Source organism: Lemur catta, chromosome 2, assembly GCF_020740605.2.
Source record: "Lemur catta isolate mLemCat1 chromosome 2, mLemCat1.pri, whole genome shotgun sequence".
NCBI lineage: Eukaryota > Metazoa > Chordata > Mammalia > Primates > Lemuridae > Lemur > Lemur catta.
The window spans coordinates 34779512-34805663 of record NC_059129.1 but is presented as its reverse complement, the minus strand read 5'-3'; the positions used below and the strand labels follow the sequence as shown (position 1 = coordinate 34805663).

Sequence of the window (26152 nt, the reverse complement as noted above, 5' to 3'; positions counted from 1 at the left end):
TTTGCCCTCACTGGAGAGTCACACTGCCCTTCCAATGGGAGCGGGGCGAGTATTGGGGTATTCAGGGCCAGCATGGCTGAAATCAAGGGCTAAGCAGAAGTTTGTGGACAGGCCTCAGGCATAGCCCTTATTGTTTCTCTAGAAAAGGTGTTCAATTCTCAAAGGAACTTCTGAAATCCAAGTCCAAAGTTAAGTTGGGAAGGAAAATCTGCATGGCATGTGTACCAGGAATAACCTCTTTTGTCTTGTTTTGTTCAGTGGTTTCAAATTGCCTTCTCCCGGCAAGGCCGATGAGAGTGCAAGCTGCACATGAATTTGAATCTTACTTTTTGTCCTTTCTCTCACAGGAAGCGAACAGGCGTCCAAACACCCCGAACTGATCACGTAACCAGCAAAAGGAGTGTTCTGCAGTAACACAAACCTGGATTCGAATCACCACTCTTCACTCTTTGCTGCTGTATAGTCAGGGATTGATTGTCCCTCCCTGGTCTCTCTGAGTCTCACTTATCTATAAAATGGAGATATCTTTCTTCACAAGATTGAGACAGGAGAGAAATTATTCGTGCATTTTGAAACTACTTAAGCTTTGTATAAATGCGTTATTCTTGGGATCTCTACTGGTTCCTTGCTAGGGTTTTAGAAAAATAACAAGTAGGTCCTTATCAGTAAAAGTCTGGGGATCCTTAATACAACGTCGATGCTCTCTGAGGCCCAAGGAGGGCCTGGACTTTCCCTCCGCGCGGCGGTCAGGGCCAGAGCGCCGAGGGTTTGGGTGAGAGCTCAGTGGGGCACCAGACTAACGCCCAGGGGTCCGAGCTGAAAATTCGTGCTTTCTTTCAGGTCAAATGTCACAATCCAGAAATCTCGTTAAGGACTGAAGAAAAGGCAACCCCGAAAGACGGTGAAGGGAAACCGAGACGCAAGGAGAGAGAGGCTCTGCTTGTTGCCAGGGGCGGAACGTTAGAGTCAGAAAGGGAGGCTGGTGGCTGGAACGACGATGCGTCTGATACAGGGGAAGGGCAATGGAGGGCGGGAGCTCGCCACCCTGAGTGAAAGTGGGGCCCAGGGAAAGCGGCCGGCCACAGGCATCTCAGTTCCCACCCCGCGCCTCCCGGCTTGGACTACGGTTCCGCCCGCAGACGCCCGGGGCCCCTCGCCCCGCCCTCAGCGGCGATCGGACCGTACCACAGTGCCCTTACAGGGGCGCAGGCGGATCGTGGGCTCGTCCTGCAGAGGAAACTGCAGTTCTTCATCGGAAAAACATGATTATATGTAGTATTCACGTGGTTCTTCGTTACCCTGTTTCTTTTCTGTCTGCTCAGACCCTCTACGCTTCCTGGAAAGCGGCAGGATTCCAGCCCTGCTTTCCCCTTTCCTTTTGCACACGTGGTACGGCGCCCCGCGGTGCGTGGGCGGGAGGCGACATAAGCCCGGACGCAGGAGGCGGGGCCGCTCAGTCCTCGCGGCGTCGGTGCTCTGCGGCGTTGGAACCTTGTTGCTTGCTGGCCGTGCGCGCGTGCGCGGACATGGCCTCAAACGGTATGTAAGGGCGCGAGGCGGCGGCGGCGCGGCGGTCCGAGGCCGCGTTCCCTCCCAGCTGGGCTTTTGATTTTGGGTGGGAGCGGGGCGGCGATCGCGTGTGGGGTCTCCTCGTACCACTGTGGCGGGAAGCAACGGAGAGGGGTGGAAGGGGGAGGCCGATGTCGCCATTTTGTTTCGCTTCTCTGGCGCTTCTCGTGCGGCGCGGGAAGTCTTCCCTTCGCAGTCTATTTACTTGAGGTGAGCGCTGGGAGGGATGCTTCTTGGTGATTTGAAGCGTTAGGTACTGGTGGAAATTCCCGATCTCCATGCCCTCATCCCCCACTCCCAGCCCCGCGCTCGGGCCCGCTTTGTCGCAGTGCTGCATCCGGGCACTCGGGGCGCGCACGCGCTCTTCTGGCCCCTCCCCCGTTTCGCGGCGCGTATCCCCCTTCCCCGCCTCGTGTTAGCCTGGCTTTTTGTCGCGAGACCCTTTGCGGAAGATTCCGGAGCCGGCGTAGCGTGTGGGCCTCGCCCCGTGGGGTCTCGGGAAGGGGCCGCACCGCTCCGTTTCCGCTTCGGTTGCCACGCGGCCGGAGGCGAGGCTCGGGATTGGGATCGCGCGCCTGCTTAACGGTTTGGGGGGTGGGGATCGACCCGCGGACTGGGGACGGGGCTCGAGGGTTTTCCCGCCTAAATTTGTTTCTGAGGTGGGAACCGGAAAGAATGGCAGCCAGAGACCACACCCTCTCCTGATCCTTTTGCATTTTCCCGCGGGGGAAGCGCCTCAGTTCCCTGAATTGAGGGAATGGTTGATCTTGCCGGTGACTCTTTAGTGTGGCGTTTCAAAAGCACTTTCATTACCTGTGGTTGGCTAGGTCTCCCCTCAGCTCTGAGGAGGAAGGCAGGGTAGAGAGAAAAACGGCATCATTTGGAGCCACAGGGCCGGGGACTTAGTACCAGTTGACTTCGGCTCCTGAGGCCAGCACTTTGAAGATGTCTGCCCTTTGGGGTCAAAGGGCTCTCTTGTCTTGGTAGCCTGGGTTTGCACTAAAGGCTCACTTTAGCATTTCCAGGGTTGGTCAGAGGGTGAGGAATGGTCTTTTTGAGAAATTCTTTGGGTTTTGGTTAAGAGAGTGGAGGCCACATTCTGAACATTGCTGTCTCGGGCTTGAATTTAAACCTGTGCTACTTAGTGCCGCTGTCACTTGAGGCAAATTAACTGTCTCTTGACTCCTGGTGATCATGCTTTTCTTATAGAATGGGCGTGAAAATGAAATATGCGTAGAATATTCCAGAGCGGTTCCTGGCCTCAATTGAGTTTGCCGGAAACTGTCCGTCAAGACCCTTGGTTTTTCCAATAGTTAAGGTTTCTTGATCTTTGTAACTTTGCATTTTCTTTGCTGTAAGAAAGCTTGACTATAATCTGAGCATAGAAACTAAGATCTGTTTTTCTTCTCGGTCTCATGGAGGAATTTATGTCCTTTTCTTTCAACATAGTCTTGTTTTTTTTGATTTATTATTGATTAAAAGCAGAGTAATTAGCTTTGTTACACTCTCAGAGTGATGCCTGAAAGTAATGTGATTTTTTTTTTTTTTTTGACAGACTATACCCAACAAACAACCCAAAGGTGAGTGCCATTTTTGGGCTTCTAGAATTTTTAGAGGGCAAGGATGGTGAAGATATCCTTTTCTGATTGTGCTGTTTTCCTTTTTCTCTAGCTACGGGGCCTACCCCACCCAGCCGGGGCAGGGCTACTCCCAGCAGGGCAGTCAGCCCTATGGACAGCAGAGTTACAGTGGCTACGGCCAGTCAGACACTTCAGGCTATGGCCAGAGCAGCTATGGTGGTTCTTACGGACAGACCCAGAACAGTGAGTCTCTCAGTGGGTCACCCCGCCTCTTCCTGCTTTCTGAATGTTGTTTTTCTTAAACTGGAGCAGCGCTGAAATGTTGAAGCAGTCTCTTGGTTTTTTCCCCCCCAGCCAGTGTATGATTCTTAAACCTCTTTGGAGTCAGACCTTTCAAATAAAAATGTTTATTGGTTTCTAATTCTGTTTCCTTTTATTTTTGACATTTTACTTTTCTTTGTTTTTTGAGGGGGAAGGAGACAGGGTTTTGATACGTTGCCCAGGCTAGTCTTGAACTCCTAGGCTCAAGCATCTGATCCTTCCACCCGAGCCTCCTGAGTAGCTGGGATTATAGGCATGCACCACCGTGTCTGGCTTGACTTTTTACTTTTATGTTTATGCGGGACCTTTTCCTATTTTCCTTCTCGGCATTAAAGAGGGTGTATTTTCTAAAGGAAGAACCAGTTGAAAGCTGATTCTTATACGGAGAAAATGGTTTGCATAAAGATGTTTGAAGTCAGGCTATCATGTATCATGTGATAACATGAGAGGGTGGAATTTGCTCAAACTAGTCCTGAAGTGTAAATAACTAATGTGGGTTATTTTGTATACAGTGTACATGTACTAGCTTATTAAAATGCTGTTAATAAATAGGGATCTTTGGGGTTGTGATTAGGGGGTGGCCCTGGAGACTGGCTTTGGGATACGGAGGATGAAATTGGGAGTGTCCTGAAGAGTCAGTATGAGTTAAAGCATTAACCTTAGAGTTTAAAAGAAGGGTACCTTCTTTGACTATGAATCGCAAGATTAATAGCTTCTAAAAGGCTGACTTTTCAAGCATGAGTGAATATAAGCTAGTATATGTTTTCTGCAGTCCATTCCTTGCCTTTTTTCTTTCCTCATAGCTTCAGTGACTGCTTTTTTCTTTTCCTTGTAGCAGGCTATAGCACTCAGTCAACTCCCCAGGGATATGGCTCAACTGGTGGCTATGGCAGTAGCCAGAGTTCCCAGTCATCTTATGGGCAGCAGTCCTCCTACCCTGGCTATGGCCAGCAGCCGGCTCCCAGCAGCACCTCGGGAAGGTAAAGTGTTCTGGGGGCAAGGCTTGAAAGATTAGGGGTGAATTGATATGGAATGATGAAAGACCAGCAATAGGAGCAATTATGAGGTGTGGATTGGAGGTGGTGGAGTCTGCATTGAGTATAGAGAAATGGAGTGTACTAAAAGTGAAAGGAAGTTTTGGGTATGCTGGGGTTATGATCGTTTCCTTTTTGTTTCTCTTAGTTACAGTAGCAGTTCTCAGAGTGGCAGCTATGGACAGCCCCCGAGTGGGGGCTATGGCCAACAGTCTGGCTATGGTGGACAGCAACAAAGCTACGGGCAGCAGCAAAGCTCCTATAATCCCCCTCAGGGCTATGGACAGCAGAGCCAGTACAACAGTGGCAGTGGAGGTGGCGGAGGGGGTGGTGGAGGTGAGACGGTGTCTTCAGCTTTTTCTCATACCTATTTTCTGTAAGGGTTTGTATTCTGGTTTGGCCCTTGTCCTAAAAGGGTTGCTTTCTTGTTTCCTAGCTCTCTCTTTAATTTTTGTTATCCTTTATTTTCTGGTACTGTTGAACCCTTGTTGGTGCTACTTTACAATCTTTTTTTCTTTATTGTTGTTAAAGCATTCTTTTTTTCCTGACAGGTAACTATGGCCAAGATCAGCCCTCCATGAGTGGTGGCAGTGGTGGTTATGGCAATCAAGACCAGAGTGGTGGCGGCGGTGGCTACGGGGGAGGCCAGCAGGACCGTGGGGGCCGCGGCAGGGGCGGTGGCGGTGGTTACAACCGCAGCAGTGGTGGCTATGAACCCAGAGGTCGTGGAGGTGGCCGTGGAGGCAGAGGTGGCATGGGGTAGGTGTCTTGTGAGCCAGGGAGTGTGTTTTGTGGGGAGGGTCAGGGGTTGCATGAATCTCCCCTAAAGCCAGTCCCTAGTACATTGTTTAGTATTTTTGTTGTCTAGGGATCTGTGAGGGCTTTGATTTGGATGCAGTGACTTTCTTTGTACATCCCTATTTTATTTTTGTGAGAATTTGGGAGCCTGAACTCCCATCCACACCACTGAATAGAGATTTGAGTATTGATGCTTTTATTTCCAAAGAAAAAATACATAGATGTGTATGGACTGGAGTCATTGTTACCCTAAGCAAGAAACATGGAAGTAAAGACTTCTTTCTCTGCAAGGGAAACCGATGATCCCACTCCTGGGAAATAGTAGGGAAACTTGGTATGTGTATTCCCATGTGTCCTCTAAGGGAGTTGGTAATGTTAACCTGACTTCAGCTTCCAGGAATTGGCTATTCTGTAGTCACTTGAATCCATGAGCTTGATTTGCACTAATTTGACTGACATTGATTTTGTGTGTGACTTGGTTTATGGGGTCATCTGACTGAAGTGTGCAGACCTTTTGGGCAAAAGTACTCTTGACAGTGGTATCCCACCTATTTGTTCCACTGTCTTGCTTTTCCCTGGTTACTTAAACATCAGCTTGTCCAACCAGACCTTCTTTCCTTTCTTCCCACTGAAGTTGATTTGAAGTAAAACTTTTATACTTACCTGCCAGGGGAGATACCACGATCATGAAGTGAAACCTAGATTTGATGTTAAAACAGTCGTCAAATCTGTTGGTGAATATGATTTGAAGGACCCTACTCTGTCTCCCTTGAAAAAGGGGAGGATTGTCAGTGTTAACTCCTTTTTGGAAAAAGTAGGTTTTTTAAATGAGTTTGTATATGGTAAGTATTCGGGGGTGGGTGGGGGCAATCTCAAAAACGTACAAAAATAAGGAAAACTCTGTTGTGTGCGTGTGTTTAATGCAAAACTTTAAAAAGAAAAGCAACTGTTATGTGACTGTTAACTTGCTCTGCATTTTATGTGCCACAGGTATGAAAGGTGACATTGCAAAATACTCCGCTCTTCTCGCAGTGTAGAAGGGGTGACCCCGGGGGAGGGGGAAAATCAAAAACAGCTCAGTAGTTAGGACAGGCTTAGCTAAGTTTGTCTTGCTTTAAGGGGAAATTGCCTTTGGTTTTGACTTTTTATGGAATGGGGTTGGGTCTGCTTGCTGCTTTCAAAGCAAAAATCACAAAAATGTGTTCAGGGCTACCCCAGCCTGGTGTGAAATGTCTTCTGGGTAAATTGGGGGTAGGGTTTTTAAACCACCTACTGGGTTGTCAACCACTCTCGGCAAGAGGAAAAAAACATCTGCTACATCGGAAGAAGGACCAAGGAAAATGGGTCATTTTTTTCCAGAGGAAATAGACATATCTTTTAAAGCAAAATCTTTAATAACTGTGTCTGAGAAATTGCACACGTGTGTGTGACATGCTCAAAGGTCAGACAAGGGGTGGTCAGGAAGGGATGTATTTTAGTAGCCACTTGTATCTTTTCCCAAAAACACCTACCCATGTTTGGGGAATGTTAAAATCAAAAAACACCCTTTTGTAGCCGTTGGAAGCTTCATGTCCTTTCTTCTAACTTGTCTTCTCCAGCGGAAGTGACCGTGGTGGCTTCAATAAATTTGGTGGTAAGTGAACAGAGTTTCCAAAATTCCCAACTCCCAGCAATGCTTTGTCTGATTGTTCATTTGCAGATGTCTTAGCGTGTTAAGTGTCAAAGGTTTTGAAGTGTCCAGAACCACCTCTAGAAAGGGGTGGGGTAGAATGCCACCTGCTGCCAGATGTGTGCTAACCTGGAGGCAGGCAGGGATAAGACTCAGTAGTCGTCTGGTACAAAATTGGTTTGACCCAGGTTAATATGAGGTGTCTAGTAGGCCTCTGACGGGTATTGCCACACCTGGCACTTAGTGACCACCATCATGAGAAATGGAGAGTGTGTGCTGGAACACATGGTGCCAAGTTGGCTTTAGGATCCTTTTGATCATTGTGTCCAAGGCTAGCGTGTGTGGCCGTGTGTATGACAACCTCCAAATGTTATAATTCTGGGAGAGGGATGTGAAATAATTGCCCTGCCCTGAGGATGGTGAAGTTGGTAAATATTTATATATTAAGTACTGAATGGTGTCAATGCAATTTTACATATATGGACTTAACTCAGATGGGCAAATAGAAACTAGCTCTGGGAAGGAAGGTGTGGACTACTTCAAGAAAGATTGGGAGCATGTGTGGCTCATCGGAAATAACCAGGTCTTAAACAGCACAAACTGAATTCATGGAAAAAATGGCAAATTTGAGAAGTCTCCCAGTAAGCTGGAACTTTTCTGGTTTGGTTAACTAACAAAAGGTTTCTTGATTTTTCTCAGCATTTAAAGCCAAAGGCTTGGGTTCATGACTTAGGTGTCATTGCGTGTGGGTACAATGTTTATATATGGCAAATTCAGATGAACATTGGTCAAAGACGGTCTCTGAGAAAAAAGTAGAGGCTGCATTATGGAAATAAGATTTCTGGTCTGTTTCCTGGGATATGCTTTAAAAATATAATAGCTATTATGTATGTTTTTTATTTTCATGTGGTTGGGGAAACATAACATGGTTTTAAGAGTGGTTTCTAAAGATGAAATTAAAAATTGTTCCACGAGGGTTAAGTGTCTTTGGTGTTAAAGTTTGGAGAAACTGGATGGATGCACATCACATTGCTGGTGGTGAGCCCATATCTCTCTGGGGTGAGAGAACAGGGCCAAGCTGTGAGTTGGTTTGTTAACTTTAATGGGTCTACCCCCCTCCCCCATCTGTGCTGAGGACATTTCCCAGCCTGAGCTGGGGGAGGCAGCATTTCTGAAGTGTGGAATCGTCCCTATGGGGACTCAAGTTACAGATCTTAAGAAAAGGGGCCTGTGTCTTCCCCAGCCCTGCCCTAGGATTTTCTCCTCTGGGCAGGCAACCCAGGACAGGATTTGGAGTGAGGCTGTGAGCACTTACCTGATATTTTACAAGAATTTGGATTTAGTGTTAATTTTTTTCCCCTGTTTTTTCCTGTTGAGTAACGGCTCTTGTTTTCCTTGTTTTTTTTGTTTTTGTTTTCTTTTTTTCCATGTCACTTAAGGCCCTCGGGACCAAGGATCACGTCATGACTCCGGTGAGTCCATAGGTGGCACGAAAGAGTGGCTGCAGTGGTGTTAAGACTCCTCTGGATACTCTTTGAAACTGAAAAACAACGGGTAGATTAGAGAGTTTAGGTGTAACTTTAGTTGGCACTGGTTCATAAATGATTATACGTCAGAAATAATCTGATTTGTGGGTTCCTACTCCAGCAATTTAGAAGGTCTGGGATGAGCCTGAGAATAGGCATTTCTGACAAGTCCCAGGTGATGCTCATGCATCTGTGGACCACACTCCAGAGCTGTTGATTTAAAGCAGTGATTTTTTAAAAATGTAAATCATGTCAAATTGGTGAACAAAACTAGTGAACAAAAGACCGTATAGCATTACACATAAGGAGAAGCAGTTAATGAATCTAGTTTTGATGGTATTCATGTTGGTGTACTAGATTTCAATGTAAAATGGGTTTCTTCAGTGGAAAGTTGATGTACTTTGTTGTGTGATCTCCGGCAATTAACTCTTGAGCCCTGGTTTCCGTACAGTGTATTAACATGTTTCAAAGGGTAGCTATAAAACTAAATGTAAAATTTATGAACATGGCTAGCATATAAGCTCTCAAATATTAAAAAACATTAACTGCCATGTGAGTTGTATTTAACTCACGCTAGTTTTGAGCCTGGGGCCTCGTGAAGCGTGTGTAACTCACATATCCCTTTACCTTGGATGCCACATGAACTATTTTTCAAGTTGCATATAACTCACACGTGGAAAACAATAAAATAACATTTTTCATTAAATTAGAAAGGATCATTGTGTTTTTGAAGTTTTTATTCTATTTTCATAATAAAACACAGTGGCCCCAAGGAAAAAAATTATTTTTTTTTAGTGTGGCAGTCAATGTGTTAAATTATCTAACCTAAACCAAAATGTTACTGGTTGCTTGACTGATAAATAAGTCCTTTTGATAAGTTTTTCCCCGTTGAAGCTTAATGTCAAGTGTTTCTTAGATTGGGTCACTTGTTTCACCTTTTCTTTACCATCGTTTTCTCTTTATTTCTTTTTTTTTTTTTTTTTTCTTTTGTTTTACCTTCGCTCTTCAAATTTGCATTTCTTGTGTGTTCAACAAGCAGAACAGGATAATTCAGACAACAACACAATCTTCGTGCAAGGCCTGGGGGAGAATGTTACAATTGAGTCTGTGGCTGATTACTTCAAACAGATTGGTATTATTAAGGTACTTGTGGAGCAGAGTGGGTGCTTTCTATAAGTGTTGCAGGCTTTTGGATTTCACACATTAGTAAAAATAAGTCTTAATGGTTGCCAGAAGTGAAAACAAAAGTCTTTAATGGTTGTTGTCAGCTTAATTTGTTGAGGAAAGCCCATTAGCTGTTTTTTTGTTGTTGTTGTTTGTATGTTTTGACACAGGGTCTTGCTGTTTCTAGGGCTATAGTGGCATCATCCTACTCATCCTAGCTCCTGGGCTCACTGATCCTCCTGCCTCAGCCACCTGAATAGCTAGGACCATAGGAGTATGCCATGCCACCATGCCCAACTAATTTTTCATAGAGATGAGGTCTCACTATATTGCTCAGACTGGTCTCAGCTAACTCCTGGGCTCAAGGGATCCTCCCATCTTGGCCTCCCAAAGTGCTGGGATTACAGGCCATAAACCATTGCAGCCAGCTGCTGTTGCTGTGTTCTGAATAAAGCCTATCTTCACACAAAAGTATAGTTGATAAGGGAGTGCCCTGAACTTTTGATTAGTGCTCCATATGATAATTTTTAGTTTTACCTTTTAGCATTGAAGTGAGAAGCAGTTGTAGACCATGACTTTAATTCAGCATACATGTGAGATAGGGTGAAGTAACTGGGAAGTGGGGAGCTGAACTTTTGGAATGATTCAAATTCAGGTTCTAGAGGAGGAGGGTGGAAGGTAGTACTATCGCCTCTAAATGTGATGTTAACTAATTTTCTTTTCCTCAGACAAACAAGAAAACAGGACAGCCCATGATTAATTTGTACACAGACAGGGAAACTGGCAAGCTGAAGGGAGAGGCAACGGTTTCTTTTGATGACCCACCTTCTGCTAAGGCAGCTATTGACTGGTTTGATGGTATGTATGAGAAAGCCGGTGGAGGTGCAGGTGGGGATAGGGCAATTAGCTTTAGAGAGTAGGCCATGTTTTGAGGGTTCTTTTGTGTTTTCCAACACTTATTTTTAGCTGTAAATTCAGTATAGTCTCTTTCGCTTATGTCTCATTAGATTTTAAACCTTTTCAGGAAGGTAGTCTTAGATTGTACAAAATGTATGTTTGGATCCAGAGGTCTTGAATCAAAAGTTTTTTTTAAAAAAATACCTCGTTTCTTTCTTTAGGTAAAGAATTCTCCGGGAATCCTATCAAGGTCTCATTTGCTACTCGCCGAGCTGACTTCAATCGGGGTGGTGGCAATGGTCGTGGAGGCCGAGGGCGAGGAGGTGAGCAGTTCCTATCTGCTGGTGGTACGAAAGGAGGTGATGGAGGGGAGAGTGCGAAGGACGGTAGGGGCTTACGTGGAAAATGTTAGGTTAACCAAACTTGGAAGCACACCCACACTTGTGTCTACACTAGGACCCATGGGCCGTGGAGGCTATGGAGGTGGTGGCAGTGGTGGCGGCGGCCGAGGAGGATTCCCCAGTGGAGGTGGTGGCGGTGGAGGACAGCAACGAGCTGGGGACTGGAAGTGTCCTAATCCGTGAGTGAAATTTAATTTTTTTCTTAGTCTTCTTATGTGTGCCGTTTGATATTATCGTAGAGTTATGTGGGTGTTTATTCTAAACTAACAAATGTCAAGGCCACATTGTTGGGGGCAGATTTAGATGAGAGCTTATCTGAGTAAGGTCAGTATAGTGGGAAAGGTAATTGATTGGGTTCAGTAGTCACAGTTTCTGTTCCTGGTTCTGCTTGTGAGAAGCAAGTCTTTTTTTTTTTTTTTTCTTTTTGAGATTGTCTCAACTCTGTCACCCTGGCTGGAGTGCCGTGGTGTCAGCCTAGCTCACAGCAACCTCAGACTCCTGCGCTCAAGTCATCCTTCTGCCTCAGCCTCCCGAGTAGCTGGGCCTACAGGCATGCACCACCATGCCCGGCTAATTTTTTCATATATATATTTTTAGTTGTCCAGCTAATTTCTTTCTATTTGTAGCAGAGACAGGGTCTCGCTCTTGCTCAGGCTGATCTGGAACTCGTGAGTTCAAACGATCCGCCCGCCTCGGCCTCCCAGAGTGCTAGGATTACAGGCTGAGCCACTTTTTGAGGACACAGTTTCGTCACTGTATCTCTAAGATCACTGGAATCTGTTCCTAATTGTAGGTCTTGCCTACTCCCCATTCCTCCAAACTAATTGTCTTCCTTTTCCTCAGTACATGTGAGAACATGAACTTCTCTTGGAGAAATGAATGCAACCAGTGTAAGGCCCCTAAACCAGATGGTCCAGGAGGGGGACCAGGAGGCTCTCATATGGGTAAGAGAGAGGCAACACTTGATTTTTAAGTCCTTAATTTTTAAGCAGGAAGGCTATGGGGAAGGTAGAAGGATGGGGATATGATAGATCGCATTTCTTTTGTCCTAGGGGGTAACTATGGAGATGATCGTCGTGGTGGCAGAGGAGGCTATGATCGAGGCGGCTACCGGGGCCGTGGTGGGGACCGTGGGGGCTTCCGAGGGGGCCGGGGTGGTGGGGACAGAGGCGGCTTTGGCCCTGGCAAGATGGACTCCAGGTGAGTAAGGCTTTAAATTGAAGTAAAAGTAGAGCAGTTGAACAGAGGCCATGGAATAAAAAGGTTTTATTGAGAAAGTGGTTTCATTTGAGGGCTAGATTGGAAAGACCTGAGATTGTAAACTATAGTAGGGAGGGAGGGAAGGCAGATTATCTCAGGGGTGGGAATTTGTAGACCCACCCTACTTACAGAGATGAGACATTTGGTTGATTGGGTAGGAGAGGCAGGTAGGATATCTGGGGTTATGTGTGGGGTGGATGGAGAAGCTGATAACTCAAACCTAATGGATGCTTTTTTTTTTTTTTCCGCAGGGGTGAGCACAGACAGGATCGCAGGGAGAGGCCGTATTAGCCTGGCTCCTGAGGTTCTGGAACAGCTTTTCTTCCTGTACCCAGTGTTACCTTTGTTATTTTGTAACCTTCAATTCATGATCACCCACGGGTTTTTTGTGTCGGACTACGTAATTGTAACCATACCTCTGGTTCCCATTAAAAACCATGGTTTTAGTTAAATTTTGTTCCTCTTCCCCCTCTTCAGTCTCCTGGAGGATTGATGTCTGGGTGAGGAATGTGGGGAGTTTTCCTCTTTCAGATCCTCCTGCCCAGCAGGAACTGGAATAAAGTGTTTGATACTTGATTCAGGGAAGAAAAGGCCAAGTGGCATCCTTAAGATTAGAGATTAAGCTTTAATGTCATGGCAAATTGGATGTATAAAAGAGATAAATGGACATGTGATGTCATGAGTATTGCCCCAAATTTGGCCTACTGTGGGAGTTATTCCTTTTCACATTTATTTGCATGTTCGTTTTAGTTTATTTGTAGCAGTTTTACCCTTTTAAGGAACTCTTGCCTGTTTTGACACATTGCTAAGGGTGAGGCTCAAATGAGATTTGTTTGTTGGGGGCAGCATTCAAATCTGAACATGATGAAGAGCACTTAGCCAGCCATCCATATTGGGTCTTTCACGGGAAGGAGAGTAACTGAGTAGTACCTACTGAGTGTCAAAAAGACTTGCTTCTCACAAGCAGAACCGGGAATGGAAACTGATTACTGAGCCCAGTTAATTACCCTTTTCACTATACTGACCTTACTTATTTAGGGCTTACCGAGTACCATGGAGTTCTGTGGAGTCATGATCTAATGCTCAGAAAGGGAAGTACACGGGTTACGTGGCTAAGAATGAGAAAGCCAGGATTGAGTCCTACTCTTTTGACTCCGTTTCCATTTTGTAGCATTTTTATTCTGGAACCATTGCATGGGGGGCCCTGAAGGGGACAAACTCCTATCCCAAACTTTTGTTTACTTAAGGTTTATGAGGATGCTCGATTTGGGAGAAGAGGCTTGGGAATGAGTGGAGAGAAGGGGGAAGGTTTGCTGGGAAAGGAAGATAGCGATTAGAGGAGATGAGTGACCCCCTCATTTCCCTGGTTAATGGGGCTTAGGTAGATAACTGCTGTAAGGAAACAGTGGCACTTTCACATCCTGCTTGTACACAGAGGGCTAGAGGTCATTGGTATTTTGAGATTCTAGGCTTGAGTCTTTGTGATTGGGGAGTGGGAAGTCCTGTTCCTTCAAATGGGTGTGTGGAGTGATAGAGGGGAAAGACGTGGTCAGTGAGTTACAGCCTTAGAGCAGTGCCTCTCCTGGTCTTAACCACACACCTGTAAACTTGCCCATCTGCACCAGCCAGTTGTTTGGCATGAATTTTAGTTAGGCAGAGCTGAAAATTCCAGCCAAGAGCAAAAAAGATTTTTGTCATGACGCTTTAAAACGTAACTTGTGAGATGACTGCTGTAAGAAGCATAGCTTGCAAATATGCCTGGGAACCCTAGTTGGGAAGTGCTTTTCCACTTGAAATTTTTCAAGGGTGCTGCAGAATGTTCTCTGTTTAAGTGTGGGTTTTTTTTTTTTTTTTTTTTTTTGAGACAGAGTCTCACTCTGTTGCCCGGGCTAGAGTGCCGTGGCATCCGCCTAGCTCACAGCATCCTCAAACTTCTGGGCTCAAGCAATCCTCCTGCCTCAGCCTCCCGAGTAGCTGGGACTACAGGCATGCTCCACCATGGGTGGTTAGTTTTTTCTATATATATTTTTAGTAGTCCAGATAATTTCTTTCTATTTTTTTAGTAGAGATGGGGTCTTGCTTGCTCTTGCTTAGGCTGGTCTCGAACTCCTGAGCTCAAATGATCCTCCTGCCTCGGCCTCCCAGAGTGGTAGGATTACAGGCGTGAGCTACCACACCCGGCCTGTTGAAGTGTGATAAAGTATGTTTTCTAGAGAAGGGTTGCTCCTTCATCCTCAGATCTCTGATTTGAAGCAGAGAAACCAATGGCTTTGTGAAAAGGAATAGCTAGCTGCTTTACCACACCCTCCCTGTTGGAGTGGGGGTGCTCTAATTAAGAGTAGGTTGAGGCTGGACGTGGTGGCTCACACCTGTAATCCTAGCAGTCTGGGAGGCTGAGGCAGGAGGATTGCTTGAGGTCAGGAGTTAAGACCAGCCTGAGCAAGAGCAAGACCCTGTCTCTACTAAAAATAGAAAAACAGGGAAAGGTGGTACACACCCGTAGTCCCAGCTACTTGGGCGGCTCAGGCAGGAGGATCCACTTGAGCCCAGGAGCTTGAGGTTGCTGTGAACTCGGCTGATGCCACAGGACTCTGGCCTGGGTGACTGAGCGAGACTCTGTCCCCCAAAAAAGGTAGGTTGAGAGTGGCCTGGTGTATAAAAACTGAGAAAGTATTGCCAAGTGGATCTTAGCAGGCATTGCTTTGACTTGGCTGGCTTTTGTTTTTTGAGACAGAGTCTTGCTCTGTTGCCCAGACTGAAATATAGTTGTGTGATCATAGCCCACTGTAACCTCAAACTCTTGGGCTCAAGGGTTCCTCCCACCTTAGCCTTCTGAGTAGCTGGTACAGGTGTGCATCACCATACTCAGCTAATTTTTTTATTTATTGCAGAGACAATGTCTCACTGTGTTGCCCAGGCCAATCTTGAACTTTCTGATCTGAAGCAATTGATTGTCCTGCCTCGGCCTTCCAAAGCTGGGATTATGGGTGTGAGCCACTGTTCCTGGCCTGATTTGGTTTATTGAATTTAGTACATGCAGAGAAACCCTCAGATTTAGAGCCAAGGATGTGGCAGTGGTTTTCTCCCTGTCTCTGCTGATTGGTTTAAGTGGCCTGTTGTGATGTCTCTGAGTAGTTCACTGTTGCTGGTTCACCTAGTAGGGTTCTAATCTTAGGGCTTGGTTGTGGTCCCTTGATCCCTCTTGGTAGGAGTGAAGGAGGTTGGAGGTCCTTGGAAGACCTGATTACTGGGACTAGTGTCAAGTTCTTGTGTCCTTGAACAGGTTTTAGTGATTGTGATTGGCCTTAGCCTTAAGTAAAAGGATAGAGGGCTAGGTGGTTGTGCATGCCTGTAATCCCAGCTACTTGGGAGGCTAAGGTGGCAGGATTGCTTGAGCTTGAAGTTTTGAGACAAGCCTAGGCAACAAAGGAAGACCCCATCTTTAAAAAAGTTAAAAAAAAAAAAAAAAGGTCCCAGGTGACTGATAATGGGTGGATCCAGTTTGGACAGTTTTGGGGGCTTTTCTAGGAGAGTGGGTGAAGACAGCTAACAGTGGACAGAATGTTGGTGTCTGAGAAGCTGGTTCTTGTCAGTTCATCCTTGGTGAGAAAGTGAGATCCATGGGGTTTGGAGTTTGGGCCCTCTGGTCTTTGCTGCGTTCCCTGCTAGAAACTGCCAGTCATACATAGTTCTCTAGTATGTAAGGATTTTAGACTAGTCCTTTGTGTTCCAAAGATACGTCATTATTACTGAACTATTGGAAAACAGTGCAATCTTGAAGCACTTGGTGCTTGGCTTTTGTGAGTTGAAATTGAAATTGGGACAAGCTAACTGGGAAGAACTGAGGAGGGTGGGGAGAGGTGCCCTGTGTAGGTCTGTTTGCCTCCTCCCTTGATTGAGTCCTCAGTTAGCCTCTTCAGCTTTTTTGCTCTCATCACATGCGTGGCCTGCCTGGGTCTCAGTAACTTGGTTGTGAGGCTGTGGTTCAGTCAGTGACAGCTGGATTGGTCAGGAGGTAAGGTCCATCCCCATGAGTCTTGACACATGATTCCACCTTTAGTCATGTTTCTTCCTGCTTGTAGTCTCTTACCTTTTAAAAATAATTGTTTTTATTTGACAAATAATAGTTGTATATATTTATGGAATACAGTGTGGTGTTTCAATACAAGCATATATTTTGGAATGATCAAATCTGGCTAATATCACATCATGCACTTACTTCTTTGTGGTGAGAACATTTAAAATCTCTTAGCAATTTTGAAATAAGTATTTAGATATGAGGGGTCTTGCTGTGTTACCCAGGCTGGACTCGAACTCTTGGGACCAAGTGATGTCGTTATTAGCCTTAAGAGTCACTGGGACTTACAGGCATGCCACCATGTGCCTGTCTTGTAATACATTATTATCAACTGTAGTCCCACTGTGCTGTGCAGCAGATCACCAGAACGTTTCCTAATTGAAACTTTGTAGCCTCTGACCTACATTTCTCTTTTCCCTGCTCTACCTACCCCCAGCCTCTGGTAACCCTCATTCTACTACTCTCTACTTTTATGAGTTTGATTTTTTTTTCTTTTTGATATTCTATATGCCAGTGAGTTTGTGCAGTCTTTCTGTGCTTGGCTTATTTCATTTAGCATAATGTCTTCTAGATTCATCCATATTGCAAATGACAGAATTTCCTTTTTAATTAAAAAGCTGAGTATTCCATTGTGTATATACCATGTTTTAAAAATCCAGTCTATTGATGGGCACTTTGGTTTCCGTATCTTGGCTACTGTGAATAATGGTGCAGTGTACACAGGAGTGTAGACGTCTCTTTGACATATTTATTTCAGTTCCTTTGGATATATACCCAGAAGTGGTATTGCTGTATCATGTGGTACTTTTAGTTTTCTTTTTTTGAGGAATCTTCATACTGTTTTCCATAATGACTGTATTAATCCACAATCCCACCAACAGTGTACACATCCTTGCCAACCCTTTAATCTTTTTGATAGTAGTCATTCCAACAGGTGTGAGGTGGTATCTCATTTCTTATCCTTCTTAACCACCTACCATGGGGTCTGTAACATGATCTCTCTAATTTTACTAGTCTGCAAGAGAGGCTGGAATCAGTGTGGCATATGGGGTCTCATCTGCAGTCATTTCTCCCCAAATAGTCTTTCCACAGTTCAGGCCCCCTTTTCTACCTTTGGGTCCTCAGTACTTAAAAAGCCTCTTTTCCTTTCATCTTTTCAGACTTTATTTTGAAATGATTTTAGGTTTAGTAGTTTCCACAATAATTATGTTCATCTAAAGTCTGATCTTCATGGTGCTGGTATATAAGAACAGAGTGTTGTCAAGTGGATCTTGTTGGCTCATTTGGCTTTAGGGTGTTTTGACATATTGGACCCTCAGTCTTGAGGTGTTAGAACTTTTGGAGACCATTGAGTCTAAAATTTCCAGTATCCTTGAGGCAGGAGCAGACTTGCAGAAAGGATGTAGTTTATGAGCAGAAGTTGGGAGCTGAGAGAAATAGTGCTTTCTGCTGATGGTTAGTGTTCTCTGGGCTCCTTAGATTGTGGCTTTAGCTCTAAATCTTGGGGCTCTAGAGAGGGAGGGCTCCTTTAACTGGAAAACAATTGAGGGCCACCAGTATAGGGGCTAGAGGCAGAGGAAAGAAGCTTGAGCTATTGGGTTGAAGACTGAGGGTGTGCTGTGCCTACCTACTTGAGAGTGCTAGTGCTGTACAGGGAGCCAAGCTTGGCTGCTTTGGGGAAGGGTTATCCTCAGTATGAGGATAAACTTTGAACCTTTGAATGGAGCAGGGGCTGTTTTTAGGTGGCCTCCTGCCCTTGCAGACCTCACCAAGGGGTGGCAGTGTTGCATAATTGGAAGGATTTTTTTTTTTTTTTTGAGGCAGAGTCTCAGAGTCTTTGTTGCCCAGGCTAGAGTGCCATGGCTTCAGCCTAGCTCACAGCAACCTCACACTCCTGGGCTTAAGCGATCCTACTGCCTCAGCCTCCCGAGTAGCTGGGACTACAGGCATGTGCCACCATGCCCGGCTAATTTTTTTTTTGCTATATGTATTTTTAGTTGGCCAGATAATTTCTTTCTATTTTTAGTAGAGACGGGGTCTCACTCAGGCTGGTCTTGAACTCCTGACCTCGAGCGATCCACCCGCCTCGGCCTCCCAGAGGGCTAGGATTACAGGCGTGAGCCACCGCGCCCGGTGTGGAAGGATTTCTTGTAGCTGTTCAACAGTGTCCTTAGAGCTTCAGTGCAGCACCTTCAGAGTAGCGATGTGGCGTTAGATCTTTGGCTTTACAGGGCTTTTTCTTGTTTGTTTTGTTTTGATTTTCCAGAGTTTCAGGGAAAGCTGACCTACCCGGTTTGCAGTGTTCCTGAGTAAAAGGCAAATCCCCATTCAATGTGGGAAGGCCTCTGCAAACCTTTCTTGGTTTGAGATGGCTGGAACTAAGTTTTCATTTGAGAGAGATTTTTCTGTATTTTGAGAGAGAGCACAGTCATTTTTCTTATTCTTTTGCCCAGGCTGGAGTGCAGTGGCATGATCATAGCTCACTGCAATCTTGAACTCCTGGGCCCAAGCCATCCTCCTGCCTCAGCCTCCCAAGTAGTTGGGACTACAGGCGTTTGCCACCATGCTTGGCTAATTTTAAACTTTTGTGGAGATGAGGTCTTGCTGTGTTGCCCAGGCTGGTCTCAAACTCCTGGAATTAAGTGATCCTCCTGCCTCCGCCTCCCAAAGTGCTGGGATTACAGGCATGAGTCGTTGCACCCAGCCATGTATGGTATATTATAGTTCTTTTATTATTGTTTCTCTCTCTTTAATTTGTAAACTAAATTTTATCATAGGTATATATGTTTAGGAAAAAAACAGTGTATATAGGGTTCAGTACTATTAGGGGTTTCAAAGATCCACTGGGGGTCTTAAAACTTATCCCCTGAGTATCAGGAGGAGTACTGTATGTATGTCTAACTTGGATGGATGTATGAATCTCTTGGCAATTCTGTTGAAATGTCAACCAATTCAGTAGGTCCAGGTGGGGCCCAAGATGGGCATTTCTGACAGGCTCTCTGGTGGTATTTGTGCTGCTGGTTCAACACTTTAACTTAGAGTAACATTCTAGAGTTTTTTTTCAAAGATGCATCTTGCTCTCCTCCCCACCTTCCCCTGAAGGGGAACTTGACTTTGTACAAAACTTTCTATGTAAACAGTGCTAGCTAGGAGCCAAGAAAAAGGAAGGGTGGCCCCCACATGTGGGTTCTTCTAATTACCACAGGCCCACCCAACACTGGCTTCTATTCTGCTTCTTCTTTTTTTAAAGTCTTGAGAAGCTTGAATGGGAGATTTGAGCAAAAAAAAATGTTTATTGTGTCAGATGCTATTTTGTTTTTTTTCCTCTGGGGTTTTTATTAGTGCAGGGAAATCTGGGGCATCATGGAGGGTGCCCGCAGCACAGTGGCTGGGCTGGGAAATGTCTGTGTGGCCACAAAGAAGAGTGAGTGACTCTCCACGTGTTCAGGAGAAGGTAATTTTGAGTTGCTCCTTCACTTCGTTAAATGTCTCTGAAAACTAGTTCTTGGTATTGGCAGGAACATCACTGTTTGATGTGGTCAGTGGCCTCCTGAGCGTTGTTGTCCTGCAGCTTGTCTGGGATGCACTGCATGGTGCTGGAGATGTCTGGGGCCATCTGGACTGCGGCCGGGCCTTCCAAAACCATTGAGAGAACCACCACCAGGATGGGGAGTGACAGAACAAACCTGATGGTGATGCCAGAGGGACACTCTGGATTGGTCTTGGGACACATGGGTGCTCAGATGCTATTCTAAGTCATTGGGGGGCTGGGAACAGAAACATTCTAGTGGAGATAGTAACACTTAGGTGTACTTACTACAGGCCAGTTGCTGTTGGGTGATGAGCAAAGTCCTGTTATCCTTACTGTACAGAGGGGTTGCTGAAGCACATTAGCTTACTGAGAGGTAGAGCTGGGATTTGAATCCTCTTGTGACTGTAGAACTTTTGCCGTTAACCACTGTGCTATCCCTAAAGTCTGAGCGGACTTCTGGTAGAAGTCTTTGAGTTTTCTCCCCACCTCCAAAGACAAAAGGGACCCCCTCGCCCAGAAATTTTTTTATCACTGCTTTGCCTGAGGCCTGCACTGGTTTTGTAGCTACTCTTTAAGGGGACGGTATCTGTTGTGCAAGGAAGAGTTCCACCAGTTTTTTTTTTTTGGATACAGTGTCTCTGTCGCCCAGGCTGCAGTATAGTGGCCTAATCATAGCTCACTGTAACCTTGAACTTCTGGGCTCAAGTAATCCCCACCTCAGCCTCCTAAGTAGCTGGGACTACAGGCATGCGCCACCACACCTACCTAATTAGAAATTTTTTGTTTTTTTTTTACAGACAGAAGTCTTGCTATGTTGCCCAGGCTGATTTTGATCTCTCAGCCTCAAGCAATCCTCCCACTTTTGCCTGAGTCTCTGGGATAACAGGTGTGAGCCATCGCACCGGGCTAGGTATTTCTTATTAATGGGGTTCAATCTAATAGAATCTTTTATGAAAGTAGACCATGACAGTGGTTTGCTTTGCCATAGGGACACTGTAGGAAGTGTGTCAGAGTTCGAGGAAGGTACCCCTGTGGGCATTCTGGGGCAGGTAGAAGATTTCAAAGTGTCCAGAGCTGAGGGATCAGCATGTGCTAGGGCTCTGGGCAAGCAGTGAGTCCTAGTGAACAAATAGTGCTGCAGGGATTGTGGGGTATGTGAGGAGAGGAGAGGAGAGGTTGGATGGGGTTAAGGGCCAGGCTAGAAACAGCTTAGGTTTTCTGTGAAAAGGGAGTCTGTTGCCATCAGTTTTGATTACTTTGGTGCTTGGAGGTGAGGTAGACTAGGGGCAGGGAGGACCAGTGGGAGGCCGTTTACAGGCAAGACATGATTAGATGTAAACCCAGTGGGGGTTTGGAAAGTGGTTGTTGGATGGTTTCTAAGGATGGGATGCTGGGCCTTACAGATATTCTGCCTGTTTCTTCAGACAACCTTCAAGGCCAGAAGGGGTTGGGTGCAGTGTGTTCTCAAGATATAGTCCTAGGATCCTAAACAGCCTTTGGAAAGACCCCTTAAGTGCCCTTTAAGTATTTCCTGGAGAGAAATACTCATTTTTTTTTGAAGACAGAGTCTCTGTTGCCCAGGCTGGAGTGCTGTGGTATCAGCCTAGTTCACAGCAACCTCAGACTCCTGGGCTCAAGCCATCCTCCTGCCTCAGCCTCCCAAGTAGCTGGGATGACAGGCATGCGCCACCATGCCCGGCTAATTTTTTCTATATATTTTTAGTTGTCCAGCTAATTTCCTTCTATTTTTTAGTAGAGACGGGGTCTCGCTCTTGCTCAGGCTGGTGTTGAACTCCTGAGGTCAAACGATCTGCCCACTTTGGCTTCCCAGAGTGCTAGGATTACAGGCGTGAGCCACCCCGCCAGGCCTCATATTTTTCTTTGTAAGCAAAAAGTGCATCAAGAAGTGAAACAGCTACCAGAACTCATTTCCTAAAAATTTGCTTTTGTGGTTGGCATGTTTTCTGGGCAAAGTGTGACCTATAACCCTTCTTCCAGGGTTGGGGGAGAACAGAGGGAGCATTTAAGCCTGCTAGTGCCAGTGCCAGGAGGAACCCTGGAATTATATTTGGTGGCTTGTACTCTTCTGTCCTATGCTTACTGTTCTAATGTCCCCCTCTGAAAATCACTCTAATTTCTCATTTTTCCCCCTCTGTTGAAAAAGTGAAAGGTAAGAAACTTTAGTCTGTTTTTAATGCGTCTGACAAATCTGCTCCCCACAGTTTCAGGCCCCTTTGTACTTGCCTCTTTTAACCTTTAGACCTTGGCCACAGGATTGTTATCTATAATCTCCTCAAGGACAGACCTTTTGGAGTGGCACCGCGAGGCAGGAAGAGTGGAGGAAGGATTTGGGAGCCTGAGCTCCTAGAAACGCTGAAACTAGGGCGAGCATCACCTGAGCCTGTGCAGCCTTTGGAAACCTAGCTTAGCTCTGTGCGTGCTTCCAGTCTGGAAATAGGAAAAACACACAGCAAAAGCAGGTTTTTCATACACTGTTTAAAAAAATCAGAGACTCGGGCTGGAATTGCCAGGGGTTGAGTTTGGGGCCACTGCTGGGGAGATGCCTCGATTCTACTCCAGGTCGGCCACCAGGTAGGGCTGGGTCTCCCTTAAGGCCTGGAGGAGCAAGTCCTTACAGGTCTGGTTCCAGGCTGGAGCAAAGCTGAAGAGCTTCCTCATCTTCGTTGGATTGGTGCTCTCTGCCCGCACTGCCTGGTACTGCTCCTCGCTCAGGACCTTCCCATACAGAGCATCCAGCACCCCGTCGACGTCTGTCACCCGCGTGATGAGCGCTGCCCGGTGCTGGTCCACAAAGTGCAGTGCTGGGGGTGGGAGGGAGGACAACTGAACCAGCACCCAGGGTGGGCCTGTTCTTGCTGGACACAGCTTTCTTCAGAAATTCCTCTGCAGACTGCAGTGGTGGGGCTTAGAGGGTGCAGTGATGAGTCCAACTTTGTGTCTCCCCTTTTCCCTCCCGCCAGGCTCTGTGCCTGGGGAGGAGTGTGAGTGGGTGGGTGGGCAGGGTCAGCCCAGCCTTGCTCTGGCTGTGGGACAACAGGTAGGCTGTGCAGGGGCGTGGTGGGGCTGGAGAGGGCCCAGGCAGGCAAGGTTGGGTGTGGAGGACTCACCTGGCTTTGCTGCTGTCTGTGTAGGGGCCTTGATCCCAGCTGGAGCAGCTCCAGGACCTGTAAGAAGAGTCAAGTGGTCCCCTTCCCTTCCTACCTTCCCTCCAGTTTCTCTGAAGTGGGCCATACCCTTGGTCGGGATGCCAAGTTCAGGGCCAAGTACAGGAAGCTTTGTCAGCGGAGGAGCTTTGTTTTAGAGGGTAGGAGGAACAGAAAGCGGAAGAACCTGAGGGGCAAACTTTCTGGGGGAGGGAAAAAATTTGGGGTAGGTTAGGGGACATTGGGGAGCTCACCCTTGAGCGTCACCTCCTGCAGCCGCTCAGCCATCTCCTGCATGCCCATGTTGCGGAGCACGGCCGCCGTGAGCTCGGCTCCATACCCCTCCAGGTAGAAGCTGACGAGCTTGTCGGTGAGGTCCACGGCGTCCATGGGCAGCAGCGACCCCCGCGGGATGCGCCCGTAGCCGTCGCGCAGCGGTACTGACAGCAGCTTCAGCTTGAACTTCTTGAGCTCGTCGGCCGTCAGGTTCTCCAGCGCCTCCAGGATGGCGTCGCGCGCGCACCCCATGGCTCCGGGGTCCCCCGCCGCCGCCGCCGCCGCCGCCGCCGCCGCCGCCTCTCACTCTGCCCGCCTGCCGCCGACCAGGAAGTCTGCTACGGGGCGGGTCCTGGGACTCCCCGCCTCCCCCACTCCTGTCTCTGGTCTCCTGACTCGGCCTCAGCCCGTTGCCCTCCAGCAACAGTCGCTCCCGACTTAACCCCTTAGTTCCCGCCCACCGAGGCCTCTGGACTTGGGCGGTCAGGGGATGGGAGGGGTGCGTCCTTGGGCTGGAACCGGAGAGGGGGCAGAGAGGGGCTGCGTCTCTGGGCTTGCACCAGCTAGCACAGACCGGGAACCTGGGCTTGCTCACTGAGTTTATTGGAGCACCGAGGTTAGAATCTTAAGAGTTCTAGAACCCTGAAATCTCCACATTTCCCCGAACCTTAGGATTCTTCCGTTCATGTCCCAGAGTCTTAGAATCAGCTTCCCAAAATCCACATACTGGGGAGAAATAAGGTTTAAAAATGGGTGGAGGGTAACTGTGTGTGCTTTCTCTCTCTGAGCCTCAGTTTCATTATCTGTAAAATGGGGATGTTAATATTTAGCCACTTAATAACATTCCAATATAACATGGGCAATCTGACAGCTCCTGAAACCTTGCCAGATGCTTTCTGGGGAGTCAGAATTTGATCCCAGGAGCTGAATTTCTTGTGAAGTGATGATAAGACCCACTGGTTGAGGAAATTCTCAACTGGAGGGAAAGTTATGGGTGGAGAGCCCGCTCCTCTGGGCCAAGGGGCTTGACCCACAAAAGCAGGTGAAAGATGGTGTGAGCTGGCATTGGAGCCTCTACTGTGCCCATAATCTTTAATTTGCTCTTTTTTTTTTTTTTTTCAGTCAGAGGTCTAGGGCTTTATTACAAATGGAGTTGACTACTGGGCAGACCCCTCTCCAATCTTTCTTTTGTACCCTCTTCCCTCCCAACACATCCCTCCAGGGGAGGTCAGTAAGCCATTATGGAAGAGGAATCTGGGGAGAGTTGAAAAGGGCCAATGCTTTCTCCAAAGTCCTCTGAAACAACCTCCGTAGTCCTTATGGCTCCAGCTGAGAATATCCTGGTGAAAAAGGTAAGAACTTTAGCTCTCATCTTCAAGGTCCTTCATGTCTACATCATGGGGGGGTTTTGTCTTCTTTTGCCGTTTGGGCTGTGCTTCACTAGTTCTGGCTGGCTTTGAAGGAGCTTCCACTTCCATGGCTGCCTTCTCTTTCTGGGCAAGCTGGATCTGCTGGAGGAGTTTCCTGCGCTTCTTCCCCGGAAGAGTAATGTTGGCACGTGCACTGGACACCCGCTTCTTGAGGTGGTGCCGCGTGATCAGCCCCTCGTCTATCACAGCCCCAACCACCTGGTGCTTCAGTCGCCGCTCCCGGTTCAACACCCGCCGGCGCTTGAACAGCTTCTTCTTCAGTTCCGTTCCGGGCCGGTTGATCTTTCCCCCAGGAGCCCCCATGGTCTCCTAATTTGCTCTTAACATGGCTGGGAAGGTCAGCTGGTCTGGCCCCTGGGGCCTCCCTACCCTTGTCTTGCACCACACCCTGCTTTCTCTCCATCTCCAAGCTCCAGCCACTATGGCCTCTCAGTTTCTCACACGTGCCAGGCTCCTTTGCTCTCCAAAGCTTTGCACATGCATAATCGCCTTTTGGCCTTTAGGCTAAGATCAAGTGCAAACCTTTGTGCATGCTGTTCCCTCCACCTTGAAATCTTTTCCTTCTTTGTCTGGCAAATGCCTGAGATTTTAGGTCTCAAGTTAAATGTCACTACCTCTGGGAGACCAGGCTTAGAGGCATTCCCAGGCTAGTTCGTAACACCTGCTACTTATCTGTAGCTCTCATAGCAAGTGTAACTAATGCTGTGCTTGTTTAGCACCGCTCTTCCCTGCCACTCTGCACATCGTGTCTGTCCAGATCATTGTTAGATCCTTAGCATCCAGAATGGTGTCCTACAAATATTTCTGGAATGAATACTGAATGAATGGGCCTTGTGGCTCAAGGAAGGATACTAGTAACTGGAAGGTGTGCCTTACATACAAGCTCTTCAAAGACAGGCAGCTTCCAGAAGATAAAAGACCATGGACTTGAAGCCACACAGTCCTTAGTTTGAAACCTGGTTCTACTTCCTAGGTGGGTATTGGGAATCCTTCAGTTTTTCTTCTCATCTGGGTTATAACAATCACTATGCCTTCTTGTGATATGACCCTGACATACATTTATTTATTTATTGGGCATTCATCCCCTGACTAGAATGTGAGCTCCATGAGGGTCAGGGACCTTGTCTGTCTTATTCATTATTGAATCTCCAGCATCAAGAAAGTACCTGGTACATAACAGGTGCTCAGTAAACATCTGCTGAGTGAAGGAATGAATGAGGCTGTGATGCCTGCAGCATGTTGCCTTCTAGCTAGCAGGGCACTGCTCCCTATCCTTGGAGCACATCGCCCACACAGGCTGGGCAACGTCCTCACCGTGGGCAGCACTTATGGTGCAACAGCCAGTGTTCCTTGGCTCATGGCAGTTTATTATTATGCCTTCTCACTGGTCTGTTCTAGAATCTCCAATACATTTTGTGCACTGTGGCCAGAAGGACACGTCTTCCTAACCCCA

At 46.9% G+C, this 26152-nt stretch overlaps 4 protein-coding genes across 7 annotated transcripts in view; 2 read left to right on the top strand and 2 right to left on the bottom strand.

Annotated features, from left to right (window-relative positions):
- Positions 1-1428: 1428 nt before the first annotated feature.
- Positions 1429-12671, top strand: FUS (FUS RNA binding protein). 2 transcript variants are annotated; one of them, XM_045543263.1, is made up of 15 exons: positions 1429-1539; positions 3125-3149; positions 3241-3392; positions 4306-4450; positions 4653-4840; positions 5056-5263; positions 6901-6935; positions 8411-8443; positions 9537-9640; positions 10390-10519; positions 10780-10881; positions 11015-11138; positions 11803-11903; positions 12012-12159; positions 12471-12671. In XM_045543263.1, the coding sequence occupies exons 1-15, from the start codon at positions 1527-1529 to the stop codon at positions 12508-12510; spliced, it is 1548 nt and encodes a 515-aa protein (XP_045399219.1). In that variant the 5' UTR covers positions 1429-1526; the 3' UTR covers positions 12511-12671. The 2 variants fall into 2 exon arrangements, with proteins under 2 accessions (XP_045399219.1, XP_045399220.1); XM_045543264.1 differs by having other exon boundaries at positions 1457-1539; positions 4309-4450.
- Positions 12672-22306: 9635 nt separating this feature from the next.
- Positions 22307-23563, bottom strand: PYCARD (PYD and CARD domain containing). Its single transcript, XM_045543258.1, has 3 exons — positions 23248-23563; positions 22958-23014; positions 22307-22651 (listed from the first exon to the last, which is right to left on the bottom strand). Exons 1-3 carry the CDS (start codon positions 23519-23521, stop codon positions 22401-22403), a joined length of 582 nt encoding a protein of 193 aa, XP_045399214.1. The 5' UTR covers positions 23522-23563; the 3' UTR covers positions 22307-22400.
- Positions 23564-23594: 31 nt separating this feature from the next.
- The window catches only part of TRIM72 (tripartite motif containing 72), a 16355-nt gene continuing 13797 nt past the window's right edge, over positions 23595-26152 (top strand). For 2 of the 3 annotated variants that reach the window (XM_045543256.1, XM_045543254.1), the window contains exon 1: positions 23595-24621. The gene's annotated coding sequence lies outside the window, so the exon portion shown is untranslated. Of the gene's footprint in view, positions 24622-25475; positions 25673-26152 lie in introns of those variants that run through there. The other variant, XM_045543255.1, reaches the window with a different exon arrangement.
- LOC123632690 (uncharacterized protein C11orf98-like) lies at positions 24392-25002 on the bottom strand. Its single transcript, XM_045543259.1, has one exon. The coding sequence runs from the start codon at positions 25000-25002 to the stop codon at positions 24631-24633; it is 372 nt and encodes a 123-aa protein (XP_045399215.1). The 3' UTR covers positions 24392-24630.

What these genes read in the sequence shown, in the direction of transcription:
- LOC123632690 (XM_045543259.1), bottom strand. Translation starts at nt 25,002, where the DNA reads ATGGGGGCTCCTGGGGGAAAGATCAACCGGCCCGGAACGGAACTGAAG.
- PYCARD (XM_045543258.1), bottom strand. Translation starts at nt 23,521, where the DNA reads ATGGGGTGCGCGCGCGACGCCATCCTGGAGGCGCTGGAGAACCTGACG. An exon ending in GCAGGAGGTGACGCTCAAGG is followed by an intron (nt 23,015 to 23,247) that starts GTGAGCTCCCCA and finishes CTCTTCTTACAG; the next exon opens with GTCCTGGAGCTGCTCCAGCT. An exon ending in ACAGACAGCAGCAAAGCCAG is followed by an intron (nt 22,652 to 22,957) that starts GTGAGTCCTCCA and finishes TCCCACCCCCAG; the next exon opens with CACTGCACTTTGTGGACCAG.
- FUS (XM_045543263.1), top strand. An exon ending in AGCTATTGACTGGTTTGATG is followed by an intron (nt 10,520 to 10,779) that starts GTATGTATGAGA and finishes TTCTTTCTTTAG; the next exon opens with GTAAAGAATTCTCCGGGAAT. An exon ending in ACCAGGAGGCTCTCATATGG is followed by an intron (nt 11,904 to 12,011) that starts GTAAGAGAGAGG and finishes CTTTTGTCCTAG; the next exon opens with GGGGTAACTATGGAGATGAT.